General features: G+C 39.5%; 2 protein-coding genes across 3 annotated transcripts; one reads left to right on the top strand and one right to left on the bottom strand.

Annotated features, from left to right (window-relative positions):
• Positions 1 to 776: 776 nt before the first annotated feature.
• On the bottom strand, positions 777 to 15,435 carry efcc1 (EF-hand and coiled-coil domain containing 1). 2 transcript variants are annotated; one of them, XM_026306296.1, is made up of 8 exons: positions 14,655 to 15,435; positions 13,580 to 14,010; positions 6,607 to 6,755; positions 6,260 to 6,395; positions 5,714 to 5,870; positions 2,682 to 2,840; positions 1,988 to 2,057; positions 777 to 1,837 (listed from the first exon to the last, which is right to left on the bottom strand). In XM_026306296.1, the coding sequence occupies exons 1-8, from the start codon at positions 15,339 to 15,341 to the stop codon at positions 1,704 to 1,706; spliced, it is 1,923 nt and encodes a 640-aa protein (XP_026162081.1). In that variant the 5' UTR covers positions 15,342 to 15,435; the 3' UTR covers positions 777 to 1,703. The 2 variants fall into 2 exon arrangements, with proteins under 2 accessions (XP_026162081.1, XP_026162082.1); XM_026306297.1 differs by having other exon boundaries at positions 14,667 to 15,435.
• Positions 15,436 to 16,340: 905 nt separating this feature from the next.
• cfap92 (cilia and flagella associated protein 92 (putative)) lies at positions 16,341 to 27,930 on the top strand. Its single transcript, XM_026306387.2, has 15 exons — positions 16,341 to 16,593; positions 19,447 to 19,695; positions 19,854 to 20,056; positions 20,298 to 20,517; positions 20,599 to 20,718; positions 20,869 to 20,988; positions 21,361 to 21,545; positions 21,785 to 22,591; positions 22,667 to 22,905; positions 23,542 to 24,043; positions 24,834 to 25,022; positions 25,384 to 25,534; positions 26,501 to 26,715; positions 27,440 to 27,594; positions 27,682 to 27,930. The coding sequence occupies exons 2-15, from the start codon at positions 19,455 to 19,457 to the stop codon at positions 27,857 to 27,859; spliced, it is 3,525 nt and encodes a 1,174-aa protein (XP_026162172.1). The 5' UTR covers positions 16,341 to 16,593; positions 19,447 to 19,454; the 3' UTR covers positions 27,860 to 27,930.
• The last annotated feature ends 60 nt before the right edge of the window (positions 27,931 to 27,990 follow it).

Raw genomic sequence — 27,990 nt, 5'->3', positions numbered from 1 at the left:
TTTAACTTTATTTCAATTCTTGTACATAGAGAGAGCTTAGAGAACCTTGTTTGTGTACACAAACGTGGCCTGATTCTGATTCTGATAATGACGATTGCTTACTTAATAACCTGATTTGTCTCGCGGGATTTTGAGGGGTTGCTACAAACATAAGCTACACAACTGTCAATCACTGATAATATCAACAAATTAATAAAAGTGCTGGAATATAAAATAGGCTACATATACTTAAACACAGTTGTTATTAGTTATTATTATCAGTAGTAGTAGTAGTAGTAGTATTAGCATAATTATTATTGTTGTAGCTGTTGTTATTGTGATATATTTTCAGAAATGTACAAAAATGTTTAAAATAGTTGTGCAAATAGTAAATGGGTCTGAATACTTTTTGAGCCACTGTAATGTTTGAATAAGGGAGACTTATTGTCATGACCCCTGTTCGGGTTTCCTGCCAAGGACCCTTATTTTGTGCTTAGTTCTGTTTTCCCTGTTGTGGTCCCTGGTAACTTTAGGTTTAATCATCCTGATCAGTTTCACCTGCGTCTGCTCTGCCCCTTTGTCTCTCTCCCTGTGTGTCTATATATACCAGCCCTGTCCCTTTGTTCCTTGTCAGTTCATCCTATATGATTGCCTGTCTGTCAATCTGTGTCCTGTATCACTGTAATCTGACATGGATGAGGTTCCTTGAGTTGGCAGCAGCAGGAGTTTTTTTTCACAGACAAAAAGAAATAAATCAGTGATCCAGATTACACAATTCAAATGTTTTAATGGCATGGTTCAATAACATCAGCAAGTGGTTTTGTATCTAAGGCACCCATTTCAGCAATGACAATGCAACTGATCCAACTCATATAAGCAAGTTTCATTATTCAGAGTTAGCATTTACAAGGTAAATTGGTTTTATTATGCTGAATAATAGATATGAGGCAGTAATAATAGCTATAGGTTAATTCAGACATTTAATGATATACTGGAATTGTTGCGGTAATGTGGGCCAAAGGCTGGGCTAATCTGGAAAAGTCTTTCTGGTTTCTATAAACAAAACTTCTCACTAGGTGTACTTTCAATGATGCACCTACAGATACATGGATAAATGGTATACTGCTAATGCAATGATATTTACCAACATTACTGATGCTAGAGAATAAAACACCTCAATGCACCATTAAACACCATGGCATCCCAAGGGTTGCAAAGTATACCAATTGTTTTCTCAAAATATAGTCAAAAGGCTGCATTCCTTTTCATACTTCACAGATATGTTGGTATAAACACTTTCTAACCTGTTAGGATACATTTTATCTTTAGCTGCAGATGAATGAGACACATGAATTAAGATACAGCTTCCTGGACATTATACTTTTCATAGCCTACTTCATGTACCTTTTAAAATTAGCTTATTTCACCATTTTCACATTTAGAACTCAGTTGTGGAAAAAAAATATCCATGGATCATGTTAAGAGTTGTGTAAAATAAAACTCTTGAATAAGCAAGAATTACATTTATATGTAATAAAGCCCTTCACTACAAAAATGAACATACTAAACTAATACACCTTTATAGATAATACGGTCTCAGAATTATACAGGTCCAAACAGTATACACTATGTACATCAGTCAGCCTATTTGTTTTAACAACCGCTACCAGTGTCCTTTAGAAAAGATGTTGGAATAGCACTGGCCCTGCAGGAGGCAGTGTTGTTTAGCAGGAGATGATAAGGGCATTCAGAGACTCCTGACTCTGTGTTTGCTCTAAAGGTCCACTAGTAGACAGAATCTCACAGGCAGCCAGTTCATGATAGAGAGCATTGAGCAACTCCAGTATGTGGGCTTTCCCTGTGAAAAAGCAGAACAGATGTGACCGCTGTAGGAATCTTGTTACAGACGAGAACTTAATTTAATTCTCTGCGCTGAGTAGCTGTAAATTTTGATTATCACATTTCACAGGGCTTGAACTGAGTTTATTGGAGTGTGAGCCCTACTAACCATGTTGGGGGTCGCTGCAAGACTCCAAAGTGCTGAGCACGATTTTCCCAAGAGACCTCCGAGAGACGTTCTGAAACGAGAGAGGTATTCTCAGATGGCTATTGGGCAGTTAACTAGCACTTTCACAGGTAATCTGACTCTTGTGACCACAAAAGGTTTCATATACGCTCAATGAGTTAAACTCATTTGTTCTCAGATGTTAAATTAATCTCACACTGTTAAGAGTCTTAGGATTAGATGGCAAAATAATATTTTTAAAAAACCCACATCTCAATATTCTTCCTGTGGCAGAGAGACATCTGTTTGGTGATTCAACAGGTCCGAGTGGACTTTCAATTCCAAAGTATCACTATGTTGATTTACATATGGTGGCTTGTCCCTGAAGAGTGCTAGTGGATACTTTGAATTTGTTTTCCTTTCAGATGCCTAACCAGACAGTGTGGGTGGATTTTGCTCAACTCAGCAGCCAGCCCTGCAAAATGAATTTCTTTGCTTTGAATTTAAGACAAGGATTCACATGCTTTTTTTCACTCTGCTAAAAATAAAAACAATATGTTTGAACCTTAAAATAGTAAAAAAGGGGGAAAAAACATGCTTAATATCAAAGTCTTGGTTACCAAGAGTTTCATCTCAACAACATTATCAGATACAATAGATATGGCCTCTGCCCAGCAGAGCTGTTATAATGACTCACCAGATCTCTGAGCTGCTGGAGGAGCTGCAGAATGTCCACAAGTTTCTCCTCTACCAGTGACAGACGAACCCTCTCTGTCTCCAACATCTGCAGCTCCATCTGGAGCAACTCTGTCTCCTCGGCCTTCTGCTGCAGCTCCTGGACCAGAGAATCCTTCATCTTGAGACACACAACACAAGTCAGACAGACTAAAACACATTAACCTCCTGCCTGGCCTAGGTCTCACATCATAGTTCATGTTATATACAGTGTATTGTGTGCAGTATATATACAGTATTGTATATATACAGTGTACTGTATATATATATAATAAACAATATAATATAAAACATATCTTAATGATGTAATGTTTTCCATATTCATTTGTATGTTTTTTAGTTAGCAGGATATTTCACAATGTGATATGGATTTTCAGTCAAATTTAGTGGAAAGCAGCACTGTGGGCCAAGAAATAGTCTTTGAAGCGGATCCAGGTTTAGACTGACCACTCCCTTAATCTTCTAACTTTCAACTTCTCCAGTGAAATCATGTTATGAATGAGCTTGAGAGCTTTAAATGCCTGGGCCCAGCTGTCCATTGTAAAGTATACTACTAATGACTTCAGCTAATACAAGCACAGGCCCTTCAGTTTCTGAACCCCACTACTGTGGGGAAAATAGTGTTCACTGACAGACGCACACTCATATGTTCTTGCATTTACATGTACATTTGCTAAACATGGACACATAAACTACCAAAAGTTGGAAAACATGTGTCCATACTTGTAGTGTACATGCTGCACCTGTGACGAAGCGTCTTCTATTGAAATAAAAGATCTCCCAGATATAAGCTGTAGTAGTTAGAACAGAGAAGATCTCTGGTTGGAAGCAATACAAAAGCTTTCACAATGCTGATGCAGACCAATTCAGGGGCACCATACTATCACTTCACCACTGATGAAATCTGATTAGACCCTGAACTGCTGCAGTCATGTAACTAAGCTTGACTTGCTTCTTGTGCACTGAATGTGCACATTGTGGGTGAGCCTCAGGGTGCTGTGCTCACCGCAAAAATCTTCTGGGCCTGTTCATTGAAGACATTTTGAACCACATTTTACGTTAAATGGCAGGGGTACATCTGCACTGTTACATAAAAATACATGAATGCATTATCCACTCTGATTTCTACTATGAGAATTCATGTACTTGCTGTCTCATATCTGCAGTGCCTACGATGCTATCACTTATATTGAGTAATGAAGTATATATCTGGTGGGAGGTTCTGATAACATGGTGTCATCACTCTGAAACAGCTGAACCAATGAAGTTAACCCGTTGATTGTTATTACACTATTTATTCAGTCTTATTTCTATTCTCTCATGTTATAACATCATATTGCAAAATTGCAGCATTTTTTTTCCTGCTTGTGCATGAATGTTGGATATACTTGGCCCCTGTGTATAATATATATATATATATATATATATATATATATATATATATATATATATATATATATAGTATTATATTTCATATAAAGTGATTCAAATAAATGCTTTAGCATAAAAACATTTTAAAATCAAACCCAATTCAAACCCAACCACATTTTTCTCTGTATACAGCTCAGTAGCAATATGTAGTTCCATTCTTACAAAAGGCTCAGTAATTTCTCCATACAGCTGGTCACTGCAGTTTTTAATCAAAGGTTGCTCAGATGGGAGGAAAGAGTGTATTTGTTGTTTGACTACTTGTGACTGTGGAATAAAATATGTGGTACTCTAAGGAGGTTTTTCTGCAGCAAGATGGGCTGTGTAGGATTGAGTCAAAAGTACAGGGTGTGCATTCAACTAGTGCCAGAGTGTGGCCCATTAATGAGTCTTCTCAAGTTTTTGGACAACAATGGAGCTCAAAAACACAGAGGTATAATATATACTAGCCTTTAGATACATTCAGTCACATTATAATGTTTTTTAGGAAGTAAAAAGTAATTGTTGGTTTAATTTTGTTTTTGTTTTTTTAAGTATTTGCTGAAAATAAGAAAAATATATGATACCACCAACCTTTATCCTTCCAAAATGCAAATAAAACAACTTGCTGAGATACATTTTTGAGCTTGTGTTAGTGGCAGGATATGTGACTCTTGGGAATGTGAGTTTTTCCCTATAGGCCTCTACAGCATCTTAATATAATATACAAATAGTGGGTGTAAATGTATGCCTAATGCATGCCAAAGGTTAAAGATTTTTTTTCTGATTCTGTAGGTTAGACTGCCAAAAATACTAGAAATCCCTGTAGTGCACAATTACATCATAGCATAGGACAAAAGGTCTCACCCCACACATCCTGCAAATAAACAAAGCCTCGCAGTCAGGGCTTTGTTTAGTTTTAACCTTCCTCTCTGAGTGCTGAGATGTTCTGGGAACCCATTACGCCATGAGTCCCCTTCTGCCTGTGTTCCCTGTGTGTGACAGTACTGCTCCATTGTAACAAGACAGCTTCCATCTTTCCATTATCTATACCCGCTTATTCCTATTTTAGGGTCACACGGATCTGCTGGACATCCTGGACAGGTCATCAGTCCATCACAGGGCCACATATAGACAAACACCAACAAACATGCTCACACTCACTCCTATGGGCACGAGACAGCATTCATTTATAATATTCTTAAATGTCATGCAGGACAAGGGGGGAGTATTTCTGTGGTCAGCTCCAGTGAGATACAGCTGAAAACACACCCACCCACACACACACAGATATATGCGGAGGAAGGCTCTGTAGTCACTGCCGGTGGTTTTGTTGGATGGAAGCTGTAGGATCATGCCACTGGCTGTGGTTTTGTCTTTAAAACCCTCCACATTCATAACAACCTTCATCAGTCCCCTCTAATCTAGTTTAACACCATGCACACAGCCACAAAATGACTTATGATGCAAAGCAAGGCAGAACACTGCCCACAGAGAATAATTCATTGTAAAAGGATCCAGCAGAGCAGGTCAGAGGATACTGTAGTAGCCCACCCCGGTGTGATGAAACCCAGTGGTGGTTTGTACCTGGTCCATGTCTATCTCGGCCTGGCTCTCTTTCAGCTCCAGCTGCTTATGCAACCTGGTCACCCTCTCCAGAAGTTCCACCACAGCACTGCAGCTTTCCTCGCTCCTTGAACTCCCAAATTTAGACATCAGTTTCTTGAAAGCCCTGTCATCACACCTGGTCAAGAACACCAAAAGAGAGAAAGTCTGTCAGGCTCAGAGCTGTAGGAGCTAAATCGGACTCTGACAGACACCGAGGGAATTATGCAGCTCACTATTTTGTCTTGGGTGTCATTCTTGTAGTTCTTGCTCAAATTCTGCAGCACCCTAGTACATTCTACCGTAATTTCTAGTCTGTTGCTTTATCAAAAATAATCACTGTAACATTTGAGATGTTTTCCAAGCGTCAGCACCAATTCCTGATTTTGTCCATTAATCCTATAAATTGATCATTTGCTAATTTTAATTGAATGTAGGTGTGAGGTCTAACTGTGAATGTAATGTGTTAGCCCTGTATGATGAACATACATAAGCTGTCACTCTGCTGTAAGATACCATGTGCTTTACCTCTCCCCACAGCAGGACAGTCTGGTCAAGATCCTTTTCACCTCGTCCACCTGTCTCTGTTGATCTCCGGTCCACTTGTCCTCTTCTTCGTCAGAGGCAGCCTGGCCCTCCACTGAACGAAAGAGTTGCTCCTCCACTGGATGCCACAACATAACATCATTATCAATATAATCAGCATTTTCAGCATAGTTGGTAAACTGCATGGCTGCTTGGTAGGAAAGTTACGAAAAATCTTAACTTCCTAATAATTCTTCTTCTGCTCTAAAGCTCGATTATCATAGCAGCATCAGCAGCCTTTTAATTATCTTAGCATTTCACTCAATGTCTGTGGGAAAAAGACATCCTACTTTTGTCTGGGGTGGTCACAGCACGCCCTGTTGGGGAACAGCGGTCATGTTGGGAATCCAAGCAGCATCTCTGGCCCAGCCTGCTGCCGGTGCTTGGTGGCTGCTCTGCCCTGGTGGTGCTTGGGAGTTGTAGTTTTGACACCTCTGACCTAAAAGGGAGCACCATCTATCATATATCTCTTTGCATGTTCTTTGTAAATACATGATCTCATTTGTGCTGCTGCAAATCTCTCTACACAGACTGACACTGACCAAAGGGATAAAACTGCTCTTCAGCTTTGCATAGATGAGAAAAGTTCAATCCAAACCAATTTTCAACATCAAATAGAACATATCAAGTAACACAAGGCTGTATGTATTAAGCCACATCTACAACTGCCATGATAATTTTATTGAGGCGTGTGATGTAGTTTGCCAAATCTGGGTGGAGTAATTGAAACCAGACATTGTATTTTAAGGCATTTTACAGTAAAGTGGGTCAGTGGTGGAGTGGCACAGTCAGTGTGCAAGCGAGTGCTAGCTTGCAAAATGTGAGGTAAAAGCGCACTGAATGGAGCGATGTAGTGAAGTGCATTATCAGTTTTCTAAACTCTGTTTGTTTTCTTTTATTTTATCTATCGTTGAAAAACAATGTAAAATTTATATATTGTATGTGTTTTCTCTTGTGTCACAAAAACATTCAGCCATTTGTGCTTAAAGAAAGAATGAGACTTCAGTTTGTGCAGATCACTTGTCCTGTAATGGTTTGAATTTTCTAGGTTTCTCTTGCTGTTGGGGGAAATCCGATAGGGGGCCTTCGTAAATCAGAGAATAAGTGTTTCCAGATGATGATGTCTTCCAGAAGAAAAAAGGAAAAAAAAAAAATCTCAAAAAGGTTTTCAACAGCCTGAGTCTGAAAAAAGGAAAAAGAGTCATGGAGCACTCATGCATATATCCTGTTGGCACAAGGCAGATTATGCTGTAAGATGACATTATACTCTGCATCTGTGTACTGTTTGAGATTTCTAAGTGCAAAACTGGGAAGAAATGACTGACTTCATTGAAGTTCAATAATTACAGCATGATTTAAATCAATCAACCTGAGAGTCATGTTTAAGGTAGTGGGGGCCATGCAGGGGGAAGACAGAGTTAGTTCTTGCGGGTCAGCAGCTGCAGTTGGACCAACATGGAGCTGGTATATCGACGTGAATACACACAAAACTTCTGCAGGTTGCTGAGGAAACACTGGGACTGGAATGAACAGGAGGTCTTTTTCAAATGCAGACTTTGGTGTGACTAATTGCATTTTAAGTGACAGTGGTAGAAGGCTACAGGCTGTGTCCAGTGAATACTGTAGCAAGTCCACAGCCTCCTACTTAGGCCTTGAAAAGAGGTTTATGAATAAGAGGTTAAAAAGCAGCTTTGTGACAAAATACAATTTCAACAAACACCCTCATTTTGGAGACTAGTAAAAAATGGACCTCCTGACTGAAATCTGAGATTTCTACTGTTTAAAGAGGGTTGATCATCACATGGTTTGACAGTGATGAGGTATTCTGAAGTGATGCATGGTGGTGCTGAGTTGGTGCACGGAGTTCCAACTGAATGAACAGACACAGCTGAACGGTGTCCAAACAGACATCTTGGACAATGGTCAGATTGTGGGATGCAGCAGGCATAGACAAAATTTGATCAGCATCTAAAGCAGCATGGGATGGATTTGACCGGGCAAAATGAAAATATGAATTTATTTACCCTATAGGCTGAGAGAGAGCATGAGAGAGAGAGAGAGAGAGAGAGTACACTGCAGATACTGATATTTTGTAACCTGCAGTTGCTTATGAATTTCAGTGAGTGACAATAAACTTACATATACAAGTGATCAAATGTGTAACTTAACGCTGTCACTCATAGTGAGGAGACCACGAAGAATTGTAGCTTAACTCTCCTGTTTGCCCCACCTGTATGAAGCGTTATATTGTGTTTCAGCTAATTGTTTTTACCTTTGCTTTGTGTCCCATTGTGTCCCAGACACCCAAAATTAAATTCAGAAAATGTAGCTCTGCACCTGCTGGACTAGTAAATGGGTACATATATTTTCACACAATAGCCATAAAAACTTTATAAAATCAAATTATCAGCATTGCCTGTTAGCATATTTTGTAGTTCTTCTGCACCCAGGTGGCCAGCAAACTGGTTAGTGCTGCTTTGTGTCCCATTCTAAAGCCACAGAATAGTAAAATAAAGTTAATTTTCAAAGGTGTACTTTAGATCATTAATCTGCTGGGCAGAAAGTTGAGGCAGACTTTTGCTCTATAAATTGTGCAGGAAACTTGAAAAAGACTTTATATTTTTATACAAATGTAGCACATAATTGACTTAACATTTCCTGAACTGTCTGTCTATCGGATTCATGTATCAAAGGAACCTGGCTTATCTTGGCTCTAGCCAAAATTAAACTGAGACTTGGAAAGGGCTTAGACTTTTTTAGTAATGCGGTTTGATTTTAATACTTCTTTAGGGAAATCCAACATAGAGTTATGTTACTGCTTCTAGGACTTTTTTATTTATTTTCATAACTTAGGAAAAAGCCATCTTATCATGAGGTTGGTTTAATATTAACTTTTAAACTTCTGGCAATGAAAATACATGTGTTAAATAAGTGTTATAGCAATATGTGGAAGCATTTTGCAGCCTATATAACGTAGGCCTAATTATTCCAACATCCCTAAAGGCCCAGGAGTAAATTTTTGCATGGGGAGCTCTACTTTTATATGCCAAGGCATTTCTAATTAATAGGATCCTGTATTCGGCTCTATTAGCAAAAGATTGAAAGATGTTCTTTTGGCCTGTGGGGGGTATGCAGATGTTTGTTGTTACAACCGGGGCAGAGTGCTGCCTGTAGCTGTCACAGGTCAACACTGAAGTTAACCTTCCATCATCATGCTCTTTCCCATCACTGCTGCACTCTCTGAAGAGCAGTTTTCTCTTTCAGGTGTCATTGGTCAATGACAGTCTCTTTTCTCTGCAGAGGTTAAAAATAAGGGGATGCTGTAAACCTGATCTTGAACTTAAAATTCAGCACTTGTTGGTGCCCTGCAGCATGGTGGAGAAAGGTTAGGGGTTGTGTTTACTTAGCTCACAGTTATTAATCAAACCCTTTTAGGTCACAGTTGTACAATGGTGGTTTCTGGGATACAATAAAGTGGCTTTAGCGATGTGATTATTGTTAGACAATAGCTGAGGACTTAATCCACAAACCAGTGCCGGTAACATTTACAAAAGGTGGTTTAAGCTTTGCTTATGAGGCACAGAGCAAAGAAACCCTCAAAGTCAAACAGATGGGGTATTAAAAGAAGAGGGAAATATACACGGAGAGAAGGCCAAGAAACGTGGGTGGCATAAGTTTATAAGATATTTTATGAGTGATGTATTTTCTGCTGATGTCAGCATAAGTCCAGGGAGAAGGAGAGTGGGGAAGTAGTTTGTTGTGAAAATGGTTTTTGAAAGCTATTCAAGAACAACAGCAAGGCAGCAGCACCAGAATGCCACAGGTCCCAGACATCCCTGAAGTGTGTCCTTTCCACATTATTTAAAGGGTAGTCATGCCGCAGCAGCACCTGCTCCACACAATACGGCTGCTCTCGTATGGAGACAGATAAATGGTCTGCTAGTCCCTCCCCTCCCCTCCGCTCTCAGGCACCACACAGAGAGCATAAAAAGACAGGGAGATTAGGCCTCCCCTTGAGGCCTGCCTTCAGAGGGCAGAGGGTTAGAGGCATATAGAGAAGTTTGCAGGCGTGAAAAGAAAAGTGAGTTTTAAACTTGCACATGTAGAACATGAGCTTGCTTATGCTTTCTAGAAAGTACATAAAAGATGGCCAAAGTTCATTTGAAGGACTGATTTTGTTTCTCCATTCTATCTTTGTTTGGAGGTCAATACGAAGATGGAAAGCTGAATGAAGCCATTCGCCTCCTGTAGGCCTTGCAAAACATGTCTGTCCTTTCATGAACAAACAGTTGAGTGTTTGCTTCTTCCTCCAGATGGTATGCTTTCCTCCCCCTCACTTCTTTTTGTTCTTCTTACTGTGCTTCCTATTGTTTAATCCCTCTAGTCCACAGAGCTGCAGTGACTGATTTCCCTTTTTACCCCGAGGCATAAAAAAGCAACTAAAAGTGACAATTTTAGATGATCACGGTTACTCAAAGACTTTCCTGTGCTAATCACCTTCCATTGAAGGTGCGGCACCCATCTGGGTCTCAGCCTCTGCTCTATTCCCAAATACAATCCAAAGAAATCACAGATATGTTATGCAACAACACCCACACATCTTAAGTTTCATAATGATGACCACATTTTTGCAAACTGCCGTCTGCTGGGATGTTGGTGAAAAGTGTTATTCTAGATGTGAAAACTGTACATCAACAAATGTAAAAACAGACATACACACACACACAAACACACACACACGCACACACACAAAAGCGAGTAGGCTGCTGGGTTTCTTAGATGATGATACCAGTGCTGCTCCAGGTCAGCTGGCTGTCAGCTCTCTTAGATCAGCTAGCCTGGCCATGTGCAAAGGTGACAAATTCTGCCTAACAGCACCCCTAGCGCTCACTAATTAACACATGAAATCATAATGTGTTATTTTACACATTGATTTTATTCTGACTGAGATATAAAATTATTATTATTATTATTATTATTATCATTATTAATAGGCTTGAGGTGATTTAATTGTGTGTTAGTTTATCCCCAAGGGTGCACTGACAATTTGGACTTTACATTGTAAAATGGCCTGATTAATCTGTATCTTAGTCACATTAAATAAATAAATCAATCAATCATAGAGAACTGTAGAAGACATATTTATATTTTAAATAATTAATATCAGTCAGCCTATTGATATCTGATGATTAAACTCCCAAATATGTGTCAGTCTTAACTATCCAGTATCTGTCTGGCTATATACTGTACAAACACCCATCCATCCAGTATCTATACCTGCTTATTATAGGGTCATGGGCATCTGCTGGAGCCTATCCCAGCTCTATGTGGGTGAAAGGCAGGGGACAGGTCACCAGTCCATCACAGGGCCTACTGTACAAACAGAGTGGTCTTAATCCACTTAAGGTGGCTCCTGACAATAAAACAATTAAGCATATTTCCCAATTCTTTTATCAACCACTTTTTGTTATCAACCACAGGATAGAAGCAGTGCCAGATCTCACTATCCTACCAGCCCTGCAACTCTATGAGCTACAGTAGCATCTGAGCTAATCTCATTAGCTTAGAAGTAAGCCACACAGATAATGTAATGGTCTGTCATTTCAATAGAACTCTAGACACACTCATGTATCTCAACACATCACCTCTGATTTGAAACATTTGACACCAAGAGACAATTCTGAAAGAGTCATGACTTAGTTTAGGAGCAAGATGTAAGCAGTGTTTCTCACTCACCACAGCACCAAAACTGGCACCTTTCTATGTCTCTAGCTCTGTGTCCTTGGAAAAATTTTGGCTGAGCCTGCTTTAAGTCTTTCAGTGGGAATATTCATGGAGCTTGGTTGCTAAGATCCATAGGATGGGGGTGCCTATGTGGCATTGTTCATTTGGAAGCCCAGTGAAAGAAGTGAGTGGAGATTGATGAGAACGGTCAGTCTGTTGTGCTTCTCACTCAATGGGGCTCTCTCTTGATAAGTCAGAGCCTTTGTGATCTTGAATTATCTTCCATTACACAGTCAATGGAAGGGCAGTGAAAAGACTTTGGAACACACTGTGCAAAGATTAGTCAGTTTAGAGTAAAAAAAAAAAAGTGTATTCCGGTTACTAAATGTCTTTTTTGGAATACCCTCAATGCAAGTAGTAGCACGGACATAATCATATGGGTCTGGCTATGCATGACTGTGAGTCCATAATAACAGCATTATGTAAATGTTAGAGACATTTAGAGACATCTGCTCTCGAAGAAAGGCAGACCTGCAGACACTGATTATATGGTTTGAGCAGGGATAACAGACAGAGATAAACATTAAACCAATGGTTTTATAGTTTTAAAATCCAATTCCACCCTTGCTTCCACCAAAATGAATAGTTCCCTACATTACCAGAGCTCAGGCAGGACCGACGTGCCACACACGTTGCCTGTTAAATAAACTAAAACACAACAGGGCTGAAAATTGGAATAGTAAACCACATCAAGGCTTCATAAATAGCATTGCAGAGTTTTCCAGGCATGAAGCCTCAGGTAAATAGTCATTTTATTCAAGAAGGAATTATGATCCATTATGGTTCATTCTAGCCACAAATGCCTCCCTAATGCAATAACTAAAAAAACGTCCTTTTCATGACATGGTGAACAGGCAGACACTTGTTTGGTCTGGGTTTGACAGCTCAATGGACCTAATGGAGTGGTTGCAGAGCTTTAAGGGTTGTTGTACTTCCATGTTCCTGAATAACAACTCCAAAAAATGAGTTCTGTCTTTAAATTGACATATAAATGAAACATCCCCCAAGGAGTGTCTGACCATTTAGTGCTATGTAATAATACTGTGTGAGTGGATCCCCATTTTACTTGAATTGGACTTGACCAAAAAGGCAACACAATACACACGTTCTTCTGCTGGTTTCACCTTATTCTGCTGGTCAGCAGTTGGCGACTGTACCATGCCAAGAAATGTAGCAATGTGCCAGCTTCTCTTCCCGCAAAAAAATTCACATGAGCATAAGCATAATGTTTAAGGAATTAAGCGAAACAAAACGGCAGTTCCTTGTGATTATCAGGCACCACAAAATAATTATACTGTACTGTATTAGACTGTACTGCACAATTACCGGTATACTGTACTATAACTGAGCTGAAATGTTTACAGTCTGAGTTGTGACAATTTAACCTATTATAGTAGGCCTGCTCTGTAAACATTTATGTAGTACTGTTTTGTTGATGCTAAAATACTACTTATGAGACTGAGTTCTCATTCTTTTTACCTGTAGTAGAGAAGCTCCGATTCCAGCTCAAGGACATGTCTCTGCAGCGCTGGCACATGACTGGCTTTGGCTTCCAGTTCCTTCACTTTACCTAGTCCATTGATCAATGCCTGCCTGGCCTCCTCCACCTTCTTCCTCATGCTGACCTGCTCCCTCTTCAGAGCATGGTTGCAGTCCTCCAGAGCAGCCACAGTCTCCTTAGAGCTCCACAATTCCTGTTCCAGTCTCTGATTGCACAGCATCGCTTCCTCCACCTGTCTGTCTCTGGAATTCTGCAGCAGCTCTATTTCATGGATAATGTTCTGCAAGCTCTTCAGGCTGCTACTTGTCAGGTTGCCATTGCTCATATTTTTCTGGGTAGATTGCTTCTGGCGGGCAACAAAACAGCCTTCCTCTGGTTTATGTTTGGAGTGGCTTTTCCATAGTCCAACCTGAAGAGAAGGGGAACATATAACCTGAATATGATATTCCCCAAAATTATTGAAATATGACTAAGCAGGTGCAACATTGCTACCTGCTACAGAATATACATGTTTTAACAAATGATCACTCTAGCCATTACTTAGAACAAGTTAGCCAATTTATGCAAAACATCTCTTGTTGTTTAATCATTAATGGTCAAGCCAAAACTCACTATTAATTCTGAAGTTGTAAATCTTAGTAAAACCACCAGAGAAACCAGAGCAGTATTTTGTATGTTAGGACATAGAAAAATAGTTTGTGAAAACCTATTTGTAGTCACATCATTAATAAAATCTCACATTCTACTGAGCTAGTTATAAATGTCATCAATCCTTAATAGAGGCTATTGAGCTTGTCACCTTGTGTAAAGGGTTTATAAGTTCTAACTAATGCTTGAATTAATGATTAATAAATAATTTACATTGCTCCAGAGTGATTCTTTGCCCTGAAGGTAAGTAGACTGTTCGACCACCTGATGGATTATCATAAGAACTTTTTATTCATGACTTTAACAACAGAATAACAGGCTGTCCATAGTAGGGTTGTGAGTCCAGCCCTCTTTTACTGTTCAATATACTTTTATACCCCCTTATTCTGTATGCAGCAACATTACCAGCACTCTGACCTGCAGAGCCAAGCAACGTGCGTCACTGCTCTGAAGTGCGGCTCGCATGTCCTCAATCAGCTCCCTCAAACTTGCATTTTCATCCTCTAGTTTGGTTATTCGGTCCTCTGCTTCTTCCAGTGCCACTATCTCCTCATAGCACTCCCTGGTGCAGGAGCCCAGCCTGCAGCCGGACGCGTGCCGTCCCTCCGTGGAGGGAGACGAGCAGTCGCTTACACCCACAGCCAGCAGTTTCTCACGCCGCTTCAGAGGGCTCCTCAGCCGGATCTGAGTCTCTATGTGCTCGCTCTCTTTCCCGACCAGCAGGCGGCCGTTCTCGTATTGACAGCCCGCCTTGGTGCTGAAGTATCCGCACAGTTTGGCGTGGAAGTGTCTGAAAGTGAGCTCGCTGGGTAGATTGTCTACAACAGCGGCGCATTCTGTATCCTCAGAGTCGTTGTTGAGTCCCAAAACGTCACACAATATGTTAAAGTCCTCGACGGAGATTTTTCCTACACCTTGATAATCCATGTGATGGAAAATCTCCTGCAGATATTGATCCAACCCGGTGGCCAAAACTATAATTTCGTTCTCCACTCCCCGGTCCAGTCCGTAATGGTAAGCCAGAGTGCTGACTATCCATTGTGTCCTGCGAGCTGGTCGGCTGTAAGGATCACTGGAGTCTATTGCATCCATTATTTCTACTGAGTAACATCATATTTTCACAAAATGAAACTAGTATTTCTTCTTACAGCATCCCGTGTGTTCGTCCTCTCTGCAGAAACTCGGAGCAGACTGGCGGAGCCTGAAACGAGGCGTGTGTTAGACAGAGCGGATTTGAATTTAGCACTGCCCCCAAAATCCCAAACCAGGGGTCCCAACCAGGAGCCAGTACCATAGTCTACACATAACGGCCTCACACTGACGTTGGCCTGAGTATAATTGCCAGCAGATGTGTAAAAGTTTGTCATTCACTTATTGGGTTATACCTTGTTACGATGTAATGTGCCCAGGAGACTAATATTTTCTACAGAGGTATATTCCTTTTTTTCAATTCATCATTTTTACAGCGTTTTTACAACATGAGTAAAACATGGGAGTGTAGGTTATTTTTTTTAAATTTTATTTAATTAAATTTTATTTATTTATTTACTTATTTATTTCTGCAGCCTGTTTTTCTACTGGAGGGTATCACGTCATGCTACACAGTTTACAGGACATAATAGTATTATGTTTCATGTCTGTACTAAATGAAATGTTTAATGACGCAATATACTAACGATCAATTTTTTTTCACATATTATTTTAAGTCACTGTTGTTTGTCATGCTACACCACACACGCGTGATGTTCACCACCACTGTATCTACTACTGCCATGTCATACTCATCTGGTGGCATACCAATTACTATAGTAAGTGTGTGAATGCTACATTATAATAAGGCAGGCTATAGTTTTTGCGACATTGACAGTGTGTGTGTGTGTGTGCGCGCGCGCGCTCTATTTCAAAGTAAATCTAGTATAAAAGTCCCTATCATTTGATTATTTTATAGAAACCTGTAGCCTACATTAAACTCACTATATCAGCCTATTATCAGTCTATAGTTTTAACACTGTCACTGTAACTGACTATACACCTCACTTCCTGTGCTACAGCGGTTGCCGTGGCGACGCGTTGCACTCAGAAATCATAGACTGTAGGTGTAAATTTATGTGACAGTCTAATTTACCTACTCCAGTATTTTACTACAATACATTGGTTTTATTAAATTAAGTGACGCGAGTTTGGAGCTTTGGAACTTGTAGACCATTTAAGTTTAAGTTTAGAAAACTTATTCATTGTTGTTCATTTCTCAATGAACTCCTCAAGAAGACGTCAATCTAAATCTGAACTACTTAGTCCGCCTTTGTTAAATCTATCGGGACCACGTAACGCTACAGCTGTTCAGGTGAGCACTCATTTCAATTCAATTCAATTCAATTTTATTTATATAGCGCCAAATCACAATACAATCATCTCAAGGCACTTTACAAAAAAAAACAAAACAAAACAAAAAAACAACAATTACAGTGGAGAGGAAAAACTCCCTTTAACGTAAGAAAAAACCTCCAGCAGAACCAGGCTCAGTCTGGGCGGCCATCTGCCTCAACCGGTTGGGGTGAATGGAAAGAGGAGTGAGAAAAGAACAGCAACAATAAACAACAAATAGACACTGCAGGTTGGTGGGGCCAGTAACTGTGCATCAGTAATATACAGCTCCAGGACCAGGGACACCTGCAGAAGGTACAGAGAGAGAGAAAACAGAGAGAGAGGGAGAGAGCACAAACTAGGGGAGAGAGAGAGCACAAAGTTAGTGACATTCAATGGTGGAATATACATGTGAGGGGGGAGGAGAGGGGAAGAGAAGGGAGGGGAGGGTTAGGGTAGTGTAGGGTAGGGGAGCTCAGTGCACCGATGGTCCTCGGGCTGTCTAGCAGCATAACTAAGGGATGGTTCAGGGTTACCTGAAGCCAGCTCTAACTATACGCTTTGTCAAAAAGGAAGGTTTTAAGTTTAGCGTTAAAAGTACAGAGAGTGTCTGCCTCCTGAACCCAGACTGGGAGCTGGTTCCACAGGAGAGGAGCTTGATAGCTAAAGGCTCTGCCTCCCATTCTACTTTTGGAAAATCTGAAACCACAAGTAGACCTACACTCTTTGAGCAAAGTGCTCTATTGGGATAATATGATACTATGAGGTCTTTAAGGTATGAAGGAGCTTGATCATGAAGGGATTTGTATGTGAGAAGAAGGATTTTTCAATGCTATTCTGGACTTTACAGGGAGCCAATGAAGAGAAGCTAGTATAGGAGAAATATGATCTCTCTTGCTAGTTCCTGTCAGGACTCTGGCTGCAGCATTCTGGATTAACTGGAGATACTGGGACATCCAGATAGTAATGAGTTACAGTAATCTAGCCTTGAGGTAACAAATGCATGGACTAGTTTTTCTGCATCATTTTGAGACAGGATGTTCCTAATTTTGGCAATGTTGCGCAAGTGAAAGAAGGTAGTTCTAATGATTTGTAATAACATTGCCTAAAGGAAGCATGTACGAGGTGAACAGAATCGATCCTAGCACAGAACTTTGTGGAACTCCATAACTAACTTTTGTGTGTGTGGAAGGTTCATCATGGACATGAACAAACTGGAATCTGTCCAATAAATAGGATCGGAACCATTTTAACGCTGTTCCTCTGATACCAGACACATGCTCCAGTCTCTGTAATAAGATGCTATGGGCAATAGTATCAAATGCAGCACAAAGGTCGAGGACAAGTATAGAAACGAGTCCATTATCTGAGGCTAAGAGAAGATCATTGGTGACTTTTAACAGTGCTGTTTCTGTACTATGATGTGCTCTAAATCCTAATTGAAAATCTTCAAATAGTTCATTTCTGTGTAAGTGGTCTGATACAGTGCCCTCCACAATTATTGGCACCCCTGATTAAGATTGGATTTTAAGCTTCTAATAAATTCATTTTCTTTTTAAAAATAGAACCAAAATTCAGAAAAAAGAGAAAAATCCAAGGTTTAATAGATGTACAATTATTCAGCAAAAAAACAAAAATAACATTAACAAATAATTGACTTTATATGAAATAATGTGTGCCACAATTATCAGCACCCTTGATCTTAATACTTCGTACAACCCCCCTTTGCCCACAAGACAGCACTTAATCTCCTCTAACATCTCACAAGGTTGGAGAATACAGAGAGAGGGATCTTTAACCATTCCTCTTTGCACAATCTTTCCAGATCATCCAAGGTCCTCTCTTATGCACTCTCCTTTTCAGTTCACCCCATAGATTTTCAATCGGGTTGAAGTCTGGGGACTGAGATGGCCATTGGAGGAGCTTGATTTTGTGTCTGCTGAACCATTTATTAGTAGATTTTGCCACATGTTTTGGGTCATTATCCGGCTGAAAGACCCAATAACGACCAATTTTACCACATCTTAATCAGGGGTGCCAATAATTGTGGAGGGCACTGCAGCTGCTTAGCAACAGCTTTTTGAAGGATTTTAGAAATAAATAGTAGGTTGGATATTGGTCTATAATTAGTGAAGACTCCTGGATCAAGACCAAGCTTTTTTAGTAAGGGTTTGATTACTGCAGTCTTAAAGGCCTGTGGTACATAGCCTGATACTAGAGATAAATTTACCAAGTCTAATAAAGATGAGTTCATTAATGGCAGGATGTCTTTAAGCAGTCTAGTCGGGATGGGGTCTAAGAGACACTTTGATGATTTAGGACTTTATGACTCAGGAAAAAGGAAAATAGTGAAGTATAAATAATAGCCTATTAGGCTATTATTAATAGTTATAACATGTAGTCGGGGAAACTGACATGCATTTATTCAGTAATAATATTGTGGTTTGAAGTCTATTATTTGATGAATTCACACAGTGTTCTAAATTATGGTACAGTATCACAGTACCAAAGCCCAGCATTACAGGCACCTCAAATAGACTATTATTGTCACATATTTCAAATGAAAGTGTAGCTCAGTCAAGCACATATATACAAAGGCCCTACACTTATCTTTCGTAATTAAAATGTTAAGGTGCTTTTGTTTGGCTCTTGTGTCTACCGTTTGTTTGTTTTGGTATCGGAAGTGTATGTTTTTCCTGATGTAAATCACACTAAAATACTATCTAAATATGTATAGTTTAGGTTTAATATAATTTTTTGGCTATTACTTACCTGGTATTTGGATTGTTTTGAGGCTTAATTAAATATTTACTGATTTATTATTTTTTTACAGCATTGTTCATGGAAAATAGTACACTCCAATTAGACCCAATGACCAGCACATCAGAGGCAAATCTTCATTATAAACAGCCAGATGATGAAGTTACAAATGACGGCCAGAAAGATGTCGAGGATGATTTGTCATTCACGGAGCATGGATTAGAAAATAGGCCAACTTCAACTAAGGATATCACATCACAAACAGATGACAGCTCTTATTATGTCACATGGACAGTCTACACTGCCTTAGCTATTCCAGTAGGTAAGGTTGTCACACATAACATATAAAATACTAACATGAGCTTCCCAGAGTTAATGAAAAGTACTTAAACTGAAATTCAAGGAATAATTTGAAATGTACTATAAGTCACAACAACAATGTAGCAATTTGAGATGACAAATTTCTTTAACCCTTTTTAGGGGAAGAAGTTGGTGTCCCTGAATCTCCTGATAAGGGCAAAAAAAGGAATAAAGACTCATCTACTGTTCTGTTGAAAGCCCATAAAGCTCAGAGTTGCTATCACATTGAATACAAGTTATTGCCAGGTGATGCAGAGCAAGTCAAAGTGGACCTAGTAGTGTTGGGGCCAGTAGTAAAACTATACAAAGAAGATAAGGCCAAGGTATGACTTAGTGTATACAAGTCCTTAACGAACAATTAATGAGCATTCTAAATGTACAACAATAAAGCAGCTATGTCATCTAGAGTTACAGTAAATGATCTTTTATTGAACAGGAGTTTTTTATTGTAATATGTATGTAAGGATGATAATTTCTGGTAGCAGCAAACATACTTCAAAACATTCTGTTGAATATCATTTAGACACATTTAATGTAAAATATATGTTGCATTTTTTACAACAGATTCTGAGAACATGGCATGAAGGAGATCAGATATGGGTTGGTTGGACCCAAAATCTTAATGTCAGAGTCAACAGGGACATGTTGATCAATCTACTTCCTCATAAAATCAAGCTTCAGATATGGAACAGCAAAGACAAACTATCAAGCCAGGCCCGTTATGAAAGATTGACAACCTTCAGACTGCCCCAGGATCAGCCTGAGGATACCATCCATATGTGTGGTGAGCACTGGTTTCATTGTGCCCAAAAATCCCAAGCATTATAAAGGTTGCGTTTTTATAACTTGATATTTTTACTCTAAGGTGGAATCAAGACTATGGTAAATAAACTGAGAAACATATGTGAGAAGAAGCATTGTGCATCTAAAAAACACAAAAGTCAGATATTGGTTAATTCCAATTCAGATGTGGTCCCAGAAACAGGTATATTTATCATTTTTTGTCTTTTAAGCACTAATGTTTTGGTGCACTCATCAGAACACAAATGTCAAATTTAACATTTTTGCCAACAACATACTAATATACTTCAGGTTAATCCACACTAAATATATTTTTCATAACCCTTTTTTATAGACAAGAACTTGGCTTCACAAACGAAAACTGTTTTTCAAAACCTGACCCTTTCAAACTTTGAGAGCATCAAAAATAATGGCACTGCATCGGTTGAAATCAATCCCATTCGTTTGTTAGCTGGTGAGTCAAACTTATCTTTCCACAAAAGGCCTTGAAACCACTGGTTCCCAAACTTTTTGCATGTGATTAGTTATATACTAGATGTCTCCTGGTTATCACAGAGTCATTTTGTCTTTATTATCTCGCTCATCAGAATAAGTCAAGGTTTAGAAAAGTCAGGGGACCATCAAAGTCATTAGCGTTCATCTCCTGAGACTAAATATCTGTGCCAAATTTTATGCCAATGTATCCAAAATTTGTCATGATATTATAGTCTGGTTCAGGGTAGTTGTCCTTAGCACCCCACCACTAGCTAGGATAATAGGATTTAAAATGTCAGACACTATGTCCACCATGAAAGAAATCATTTTATTCTGTTATTTCTGTGACCAGGTGAGACCTCATTAACTGAGTGCTTCCCTGTCAGTTCATCTGGTGTATTTGAGGTCATGTGCAACATTTCTCTGGATAGACCTCTGATATCTGAGCAACTGAAAGCTGACCTTAATCCACTGGTTATCACTATTTTGTCAGCCACCTCAATGCCTTCATCCCCAGTCCCTTTCCACGTGCTACAGGTGCCGTGTCATGTTTATTATCTATGTTAATGATGAGATAGTTTAGATAGATAGATAGATTTTATTAATGATTAATGATATGTACATCATGTTGTACACATGCATGCACAACATTCCAATTTCTTCCTCATTCAGTATCTATTGTTTCTTATCAGTTATGAGATACAATTAAATTCACACCTCAAGTTTGAGCTCATGCTTTGATATAAGTCATTCTGTGGTTTCTTCATTTTTTCCAGGAAGAATGTATGCCTGTATATTGCCAGTACAAGTTCCATAACTTGAGCATACACAGGACAAACTATTACAAACATGGTACCAACATCTACTTCAGAGATGTGAATGTGATCCTGACTGGCTTGATAAGTCCTCAAGAGCTCCATGAGTTCCTCTCTGGTCCACCCCTGCAGATAGAGGTTCATGATCGTGACAGAAAGTTTGAAGAAACACCAGATACTCCAGCAATGCTTGGCATGGGGTCAGAAGATGACATGCAGAGCAATTCATCATTAGTCAACCCTCATGGTATTGTAAGCCTAAACCTCTCTGGGCTCCTACTTGGGAAGAAAAGTATAAAGGAGCATTTACCAATAAAATGTTGTCCTCCACCTCCGCTGCCGTATAGGGAAAGAAGCGTGTGGAACAGGAAGATTACTGACACAGTAGCTATTAGAGAGCCCATGCCATGTGCCAATTATTTTGAGGACAATTCTAAACTTAAAGTCAAGATTGAAATAGCTTGCCCACTCAGTGTTAAATGTGATGGCCCATTTGGACGCATCATCTACCTTTTTGATTACAACAACTTGGCTGTGATGACCAAGCTAAGATCAGAGATCCGCAGAATCAATGCATCAGCCTTCAATCTGGGTTCCTGCTCACTGGAAAATATAGACAGTGTCCTATCAAATTATATAATGACTTTCAAGCTTGATGAAAGCAAGGATCTGGATTTTGTTACAGGATTTCACGTGCTAGACAAGAGGACACAAATCTTTGTTCTTGAAGGCCTGAAACATAAAGCAGTGCGAAGACTTTGCGAGGCTGTTCCTATGAAGTAAGACTATCTTGACCTTACAGCTTGTGTTAACAAGTTTCAGCTGTGCTATCTATTCAGATAGTGTTTAAATTCCAGTGAAAATCCTGTTTGTGTGATGTTTGGCAGGCTAAGTGGGAGAGAGGACGAGCAGGTGATAGTCCTCCACAATTCCAACCTGGGTTTCTTTAAGCGCATCTATGGCTCATTAGATATGGGCCTGAATCCTATTCATCTACAAAAGTCACTAGAGACCATCATGAGACAGCCTCAGGTCTACATTAGAGGCACGGTCCCCCAACCCTGCTTCCAAGCTTTATCAAGGTACTCATACAGAGAGAGTCCTGAAGGATGGTCCCTGTGATTTTACATGTTCTACCACACTTTCTATAAACCATGAACACTGTATATCACAGCAAACCATTTTATAACATTAAACATATAATTAATGGGTTTCTTGCTCAGCAGCATAAGCTATTAGAAAAATACAGTAGATGCAATGCTGATGAGCGCAATGACACAAAAAAGGAAATGTCAAGGCTGTGAACTGTAAAACCAAACCATTATCATCAGGGTCACTGGGAGCTGGAGCCACATCCACCTTAGACTGGGCAAGAGGTGGACTACACATAATATATTTTCTATAAATGTTGTCAGGTATTATTTTATCACACATACAGAATTAAAATCCATGCTTACAAACAGCCACAGATGTTTATGCTAAACTTGGGAAATTACAGTTTGCAAAGCCATCTTAATTCAAAGTCTGCTCATAGTTCATTCAACTGCAACTACTGGTTTTCATCAGTGATAGTTAATTCAGGTATAACTCTGCTACTAAGCAGACCTTTAAGTTTTTGCATGAATCTATTTAAAGCTGACATGATTAAATTGTATATTTTGAATACACTATGCAATTAAAACCATAACAGTATTTTTATTTTACTTTATTTTTCCTAGGTTAAGCCAGTTGTGTCAGGTAAGACAACTCAAAGAAGTGGTTCAGTACAACCTCTTCCCCTCAACTGACATGATTCTCAGCATGAGCAAGGAATATGGCACATATGCTGAGCAGTGGGACCAAAAAGCCGCAGCAAACACTGAAGTGGACATGGCCAGTCTGGCTGCAAGAATGAAAAGACACACACCACTCGATACACAAAACAGTCAATATCTCACATGGAAATGCAAGAGCCACCAGAAAGACTTTATTCAGGTCTGTAGGCCTACAGTACTGTATTCTGAGTTTAATCAGATTTCTTTAGAGGGCCTCTCATGTGTTTTCAAAATATTCCAGGGAAATATTAAAAAGGTTCAAGAGGAAAGTAAGCTGTTGCAGAAACCAGAGGTTGCTGTATTAAGGATGGATGAGGATGCAACCAGACTACCACACAACTACAGCATACAGACCCTCAACTCAAATGAGCAAACCAAGGAGCTGCTTCAGAGAGAGATGGCAAAGGTTTGATGAGTCTATAGCTATTAAGTACAAACTGAGCAGGACATAGAGCAGGTCATCCATAACCAGTCTGTGATTTTGAGTGCACTGGATTGTAGAAAAACCCTATATAAGTCAATTTACCAAAGGTACAAAGCAATTCTAATAGGCCAAATGATTCTTAATTAACACTTCCACTTCAGACTCTTCAAACTAAAAGCTGCACTAATCTGCATTTACTTATTAACAAAGGAGTCAACGACTACATATAAGGCAGAAGGAGACCTCTCAGTGACAAACCCACAGAGAAATATTCGACTGATGTTTTCTCAGCTTAGTGACTTTCAGGTCATTAGTTATGTTTATTGCTATGATTAACATAATGGAGTGGGTAGCAGCTTGGATGAATGATAATCTTACTCTGTAGCTGCTGGATGTGTAATTAGGCAACAAGTTAGGCATAACAATTTTATGAGGTGATATAATGCCAGTTTAATGCTGTTTATAGCTTGTTGTGCTGTCCCTGTATGCGTAGAACCTGTTATTGCCTCTTTAAATTGAATTAACACATGATGCGTCTTTTACAAACATTAATGAGGATTTGTTCACCGGATGAATGAAAAAAAAAGACTAGGTTCAAGTCTAATAATAAAACAAATGGCCAGAAAGGGCTGAAGTCCTCTCTACCTTTCAAACAGAGTACAAGTACATCCAACAATCTAAACTTGTGTTCAAAAACTGAAAATTGTCTAAAAACTGAAAATTGTCTAAGTGTCTAGCAAATTACTTATAGTTTTTCTGGTGATAACTTCAGGTGCCTGGGCGCAGGTTTACCTACAGTCAACAGTACCAGAGTGCTACAGTGGAGCCTGGAGACCTGAAATCCAAAAAGGACTCTAGCTCTGCTGGTGTATCTACAGTTTGGTTCACAAGTACGAGCAGTGACGAGTATAAAGTGAACCCAAGACACCCAGATGAGGCTCGTGTAGAAGAACTAAGGAGGGTGATGTCACCTTTCATCTTCCATCGGTGTGGGGTTTCAGTGGAGTAGGATTTTTCAGTTTACTGACATTCCCATAGATTATAGCACAGGGTGGCTGTTTATTTTCTCTGCCTTCTTTCTCTGTGACTCAGTGTGTTTAGGTTAGATGAAGAATAGCATATAATATGACATGACTAATATTATTAGCATTGCTGTTGCTTCAGTTGACCTGACCATACAATAATTTACTGTCCTAGTGGCACTTAAAATAACATTTTAAAAGAAATTGAAGCATGTGGTTAGTCTCCAGAGGTGTTCAGTCATAGTATGTGTTTGTAGGGGAAGGTTAGGAGAATAAGACCACTGTTCACTATGCTTCCAGCCATGGAGAGAGAACATCTTACATGCCAATACAATGAAGCCAACACTTTCACGGAACACATGGTCCTGGAGCCAGCGTTATGAGGACTTCAACCTCTACAGCAAACCTCCTCCTTTCTTCAGCACACCTCCTGTCACCATTCACCTGGCTGGTATGCACTGTATTAGACGGTACCACAGAAAACCTTTAACTTTGAGTGTTACGTCTTTCATGCATTGGCGTATTTTGTGTTATGACATCAGCTATAAATGCCAAGACTCGAATCAGTTCCTGAGAATCATACAGTAAAAATTTTTACGTGGTTTCATAATGGAGTTCAGTAGGTGAACAAGAGGTAATCATTGGGGAGATAGAAATGTGTCCACAAACAGCAGCCTCTGTATAAGCCTCTGTAAATTCTTTATGTAGGTGAGGACTGAGCCAAGGTTTTGACCACAGTATCTCACAGTATTCCCACAGTGTCAGGGAGGGCAACCTATTAATTGTTTAAACTTAATTCCCTTATTAGTCTATCAGGCTAAGTTACAACTAAGGCTGCCTCTTTTGTCAACTTATATAAAGCATCTGGCAATATCTATTGCTTTGATGTGATTGATGCAGTAATATTTTGCCTTCTTGCCACACAGGTTCTGAATGTAAATAGTGACCATCCTGTGCATCTGTAACACTGCTGTGGTTCCACCTGGTTGCGCTTCTTGTAACAGCTTTGCTTTGTTTTAGACATATATGGGAAGATGCAGCATGTGATGAGAGACTATAGTGCAACTAGCCTGAATAGAGTGAATATAAAAATCTAACAATATCCAAAAGTGGATTTTTTCCTATAACTGTCTGGGCTGTGTTTTCTCAGTATTGAAAGCCAATATTGATATGTTTTGATTGAAGCTCCAGATGGTGGTGGATATCTGAGCCAGTATCAGTCTTTGCTGTTGAGTTACAGACTTCCACACCACACTGGAAAATGAATTTGGACAAAGAGGAACCTCAATGATAAGAGCAGTGAACAAAACATATTTATCCATCCAGTGCAGTAAAAATCTTTCTCTGGCCTGTTATACAAACAAAAGAATAGCAATATGTTAGGTTTTTAATTCATTACTGTGTTATTGATCCTCAGGTGACCATCTGCAGATGGAGCAGCTTGAAGCAGCCAGCGCTCAGTACAATCGCTGGCTGAAGAAGCTGCTTCCTGGCGGCAACACCAATCCACCACAGACCAGCCCCATCTCAGAGTTTAGGTGTCACATGGGAGGAAACTCAAAGACATTTCAGGATATACTGAAAGATGAGCCTAAGAAGTATTCACTGAGGAAACCAGGCCTGAAGCTCAAGGTAGTTTTTTGTTATTGGTTTTGGACAGAGCAGAACTCTCCAACTTTAAGTCTCAGGAATATTTAGAAATCTTAAATTTGGGTTTATTACTGTCTCCAAGTAGATTATTTTTACTGAGATAATCCCTATAGACCCACCTTTCTGACAATGACATATCAATGTATGCTCAAATAATTATACATTTTAAGCAGACATGATGAGCTTCTTAGAAAACAGTTGCTTAATTACATATTGGATAGTTACAGAGTGACATTATCAGTAATTTCAATTTGTAACTCTGGCCACTTACCCAAGTGCAATGTTCACTCTCTTTTAGCTCTGTCTTTGGTCGCTACCAGTAGTTGAGGGTGTAGTAGAGCAGATTTTTATAGCTTTTTTTTTTTTGCAAAATCAGCTCCCTACCCCTGATTTTAAGAGCAGTGAGAGTGAACCAAAAGCTGCAGCCAGACAGCTGAACAACGAGCTGAAACTATAAAGCTCCATAAAGCCCAGTGGAGAGGCAGACCCTAATTCTGTGTGGGTTTATTGCTGTGCTCAACCTTTTAAGTTTCTTTCTGACACATCATTACTATAAAAAAAATATCAATTATAGCTGCTTTGTTTTTCACTGTGTTTGCTTCAGGTCAGAGCTTGTTATTATGCTTTATTAGTTTGTCACTCTGGTCGGAGGTGATTGTAATGACCTGTAGTTGTTGAGCCAACAGCTGTTTTTTGTGTGTTGCAGCCTTTACCTCAATTGTCTGTGATGAACCTGGGTAACATCAAAGCGGAGGAAACAGAGGGTGTGGCTCTGGCTCCAGGCCCCTGTATGGACTGCAGCTTCAGCAGCAAAAACAATGCTATCCCCAGACACACCTCTCTGCACAAGAACCACTACATGTCAGTTCATTTTAGAACTTTTATTAAACAATACACAATAGAAAATATTAAAAACGTTTATTTCTAATGTGGTGTTGCTTCTTGCAGGGTATTCAGTAAGCAACATTCCTTCCTGTGCAAGCGGACTGCTCTGCCACTGACGGATGAGGAGAAGAGTATCTTTACTTTTCAAAAGCATGCACCTAACATGAAGGCACATATGTCTGCCGTACAGCCTTTTGGGATTATTGCAGAAGCAAGAACCCACCAAGAGTGCAACAAGTAGGCTTGTAAGCCCTAAAACCAGTATCTTGTGAAATAATTCACGACAGCTCTAAAGTTATAGAGTTCTTTAGATAGTGCCCCAAAATGTCCATCATTCTAGTATATCGAGTTTTATATGGTTAAAATACAATA

This window comes from Mastacembelus armatus, chromosome 5 (assembly GCF_900324485.2).
Source record: "Mastacembelus armatus chromosome 5, fMasArm1.2, whole genome shotgun sequence".
NCBI lineage: Eukaryota > Metazoa > Chordata > Actinopteri > Synbranchiformes > Mastacembelidae > Mastacembelus > Mastacembelus armatus.
This window is presented reverse-complemented; position numbering and strand designations above follow the sequence as displayed.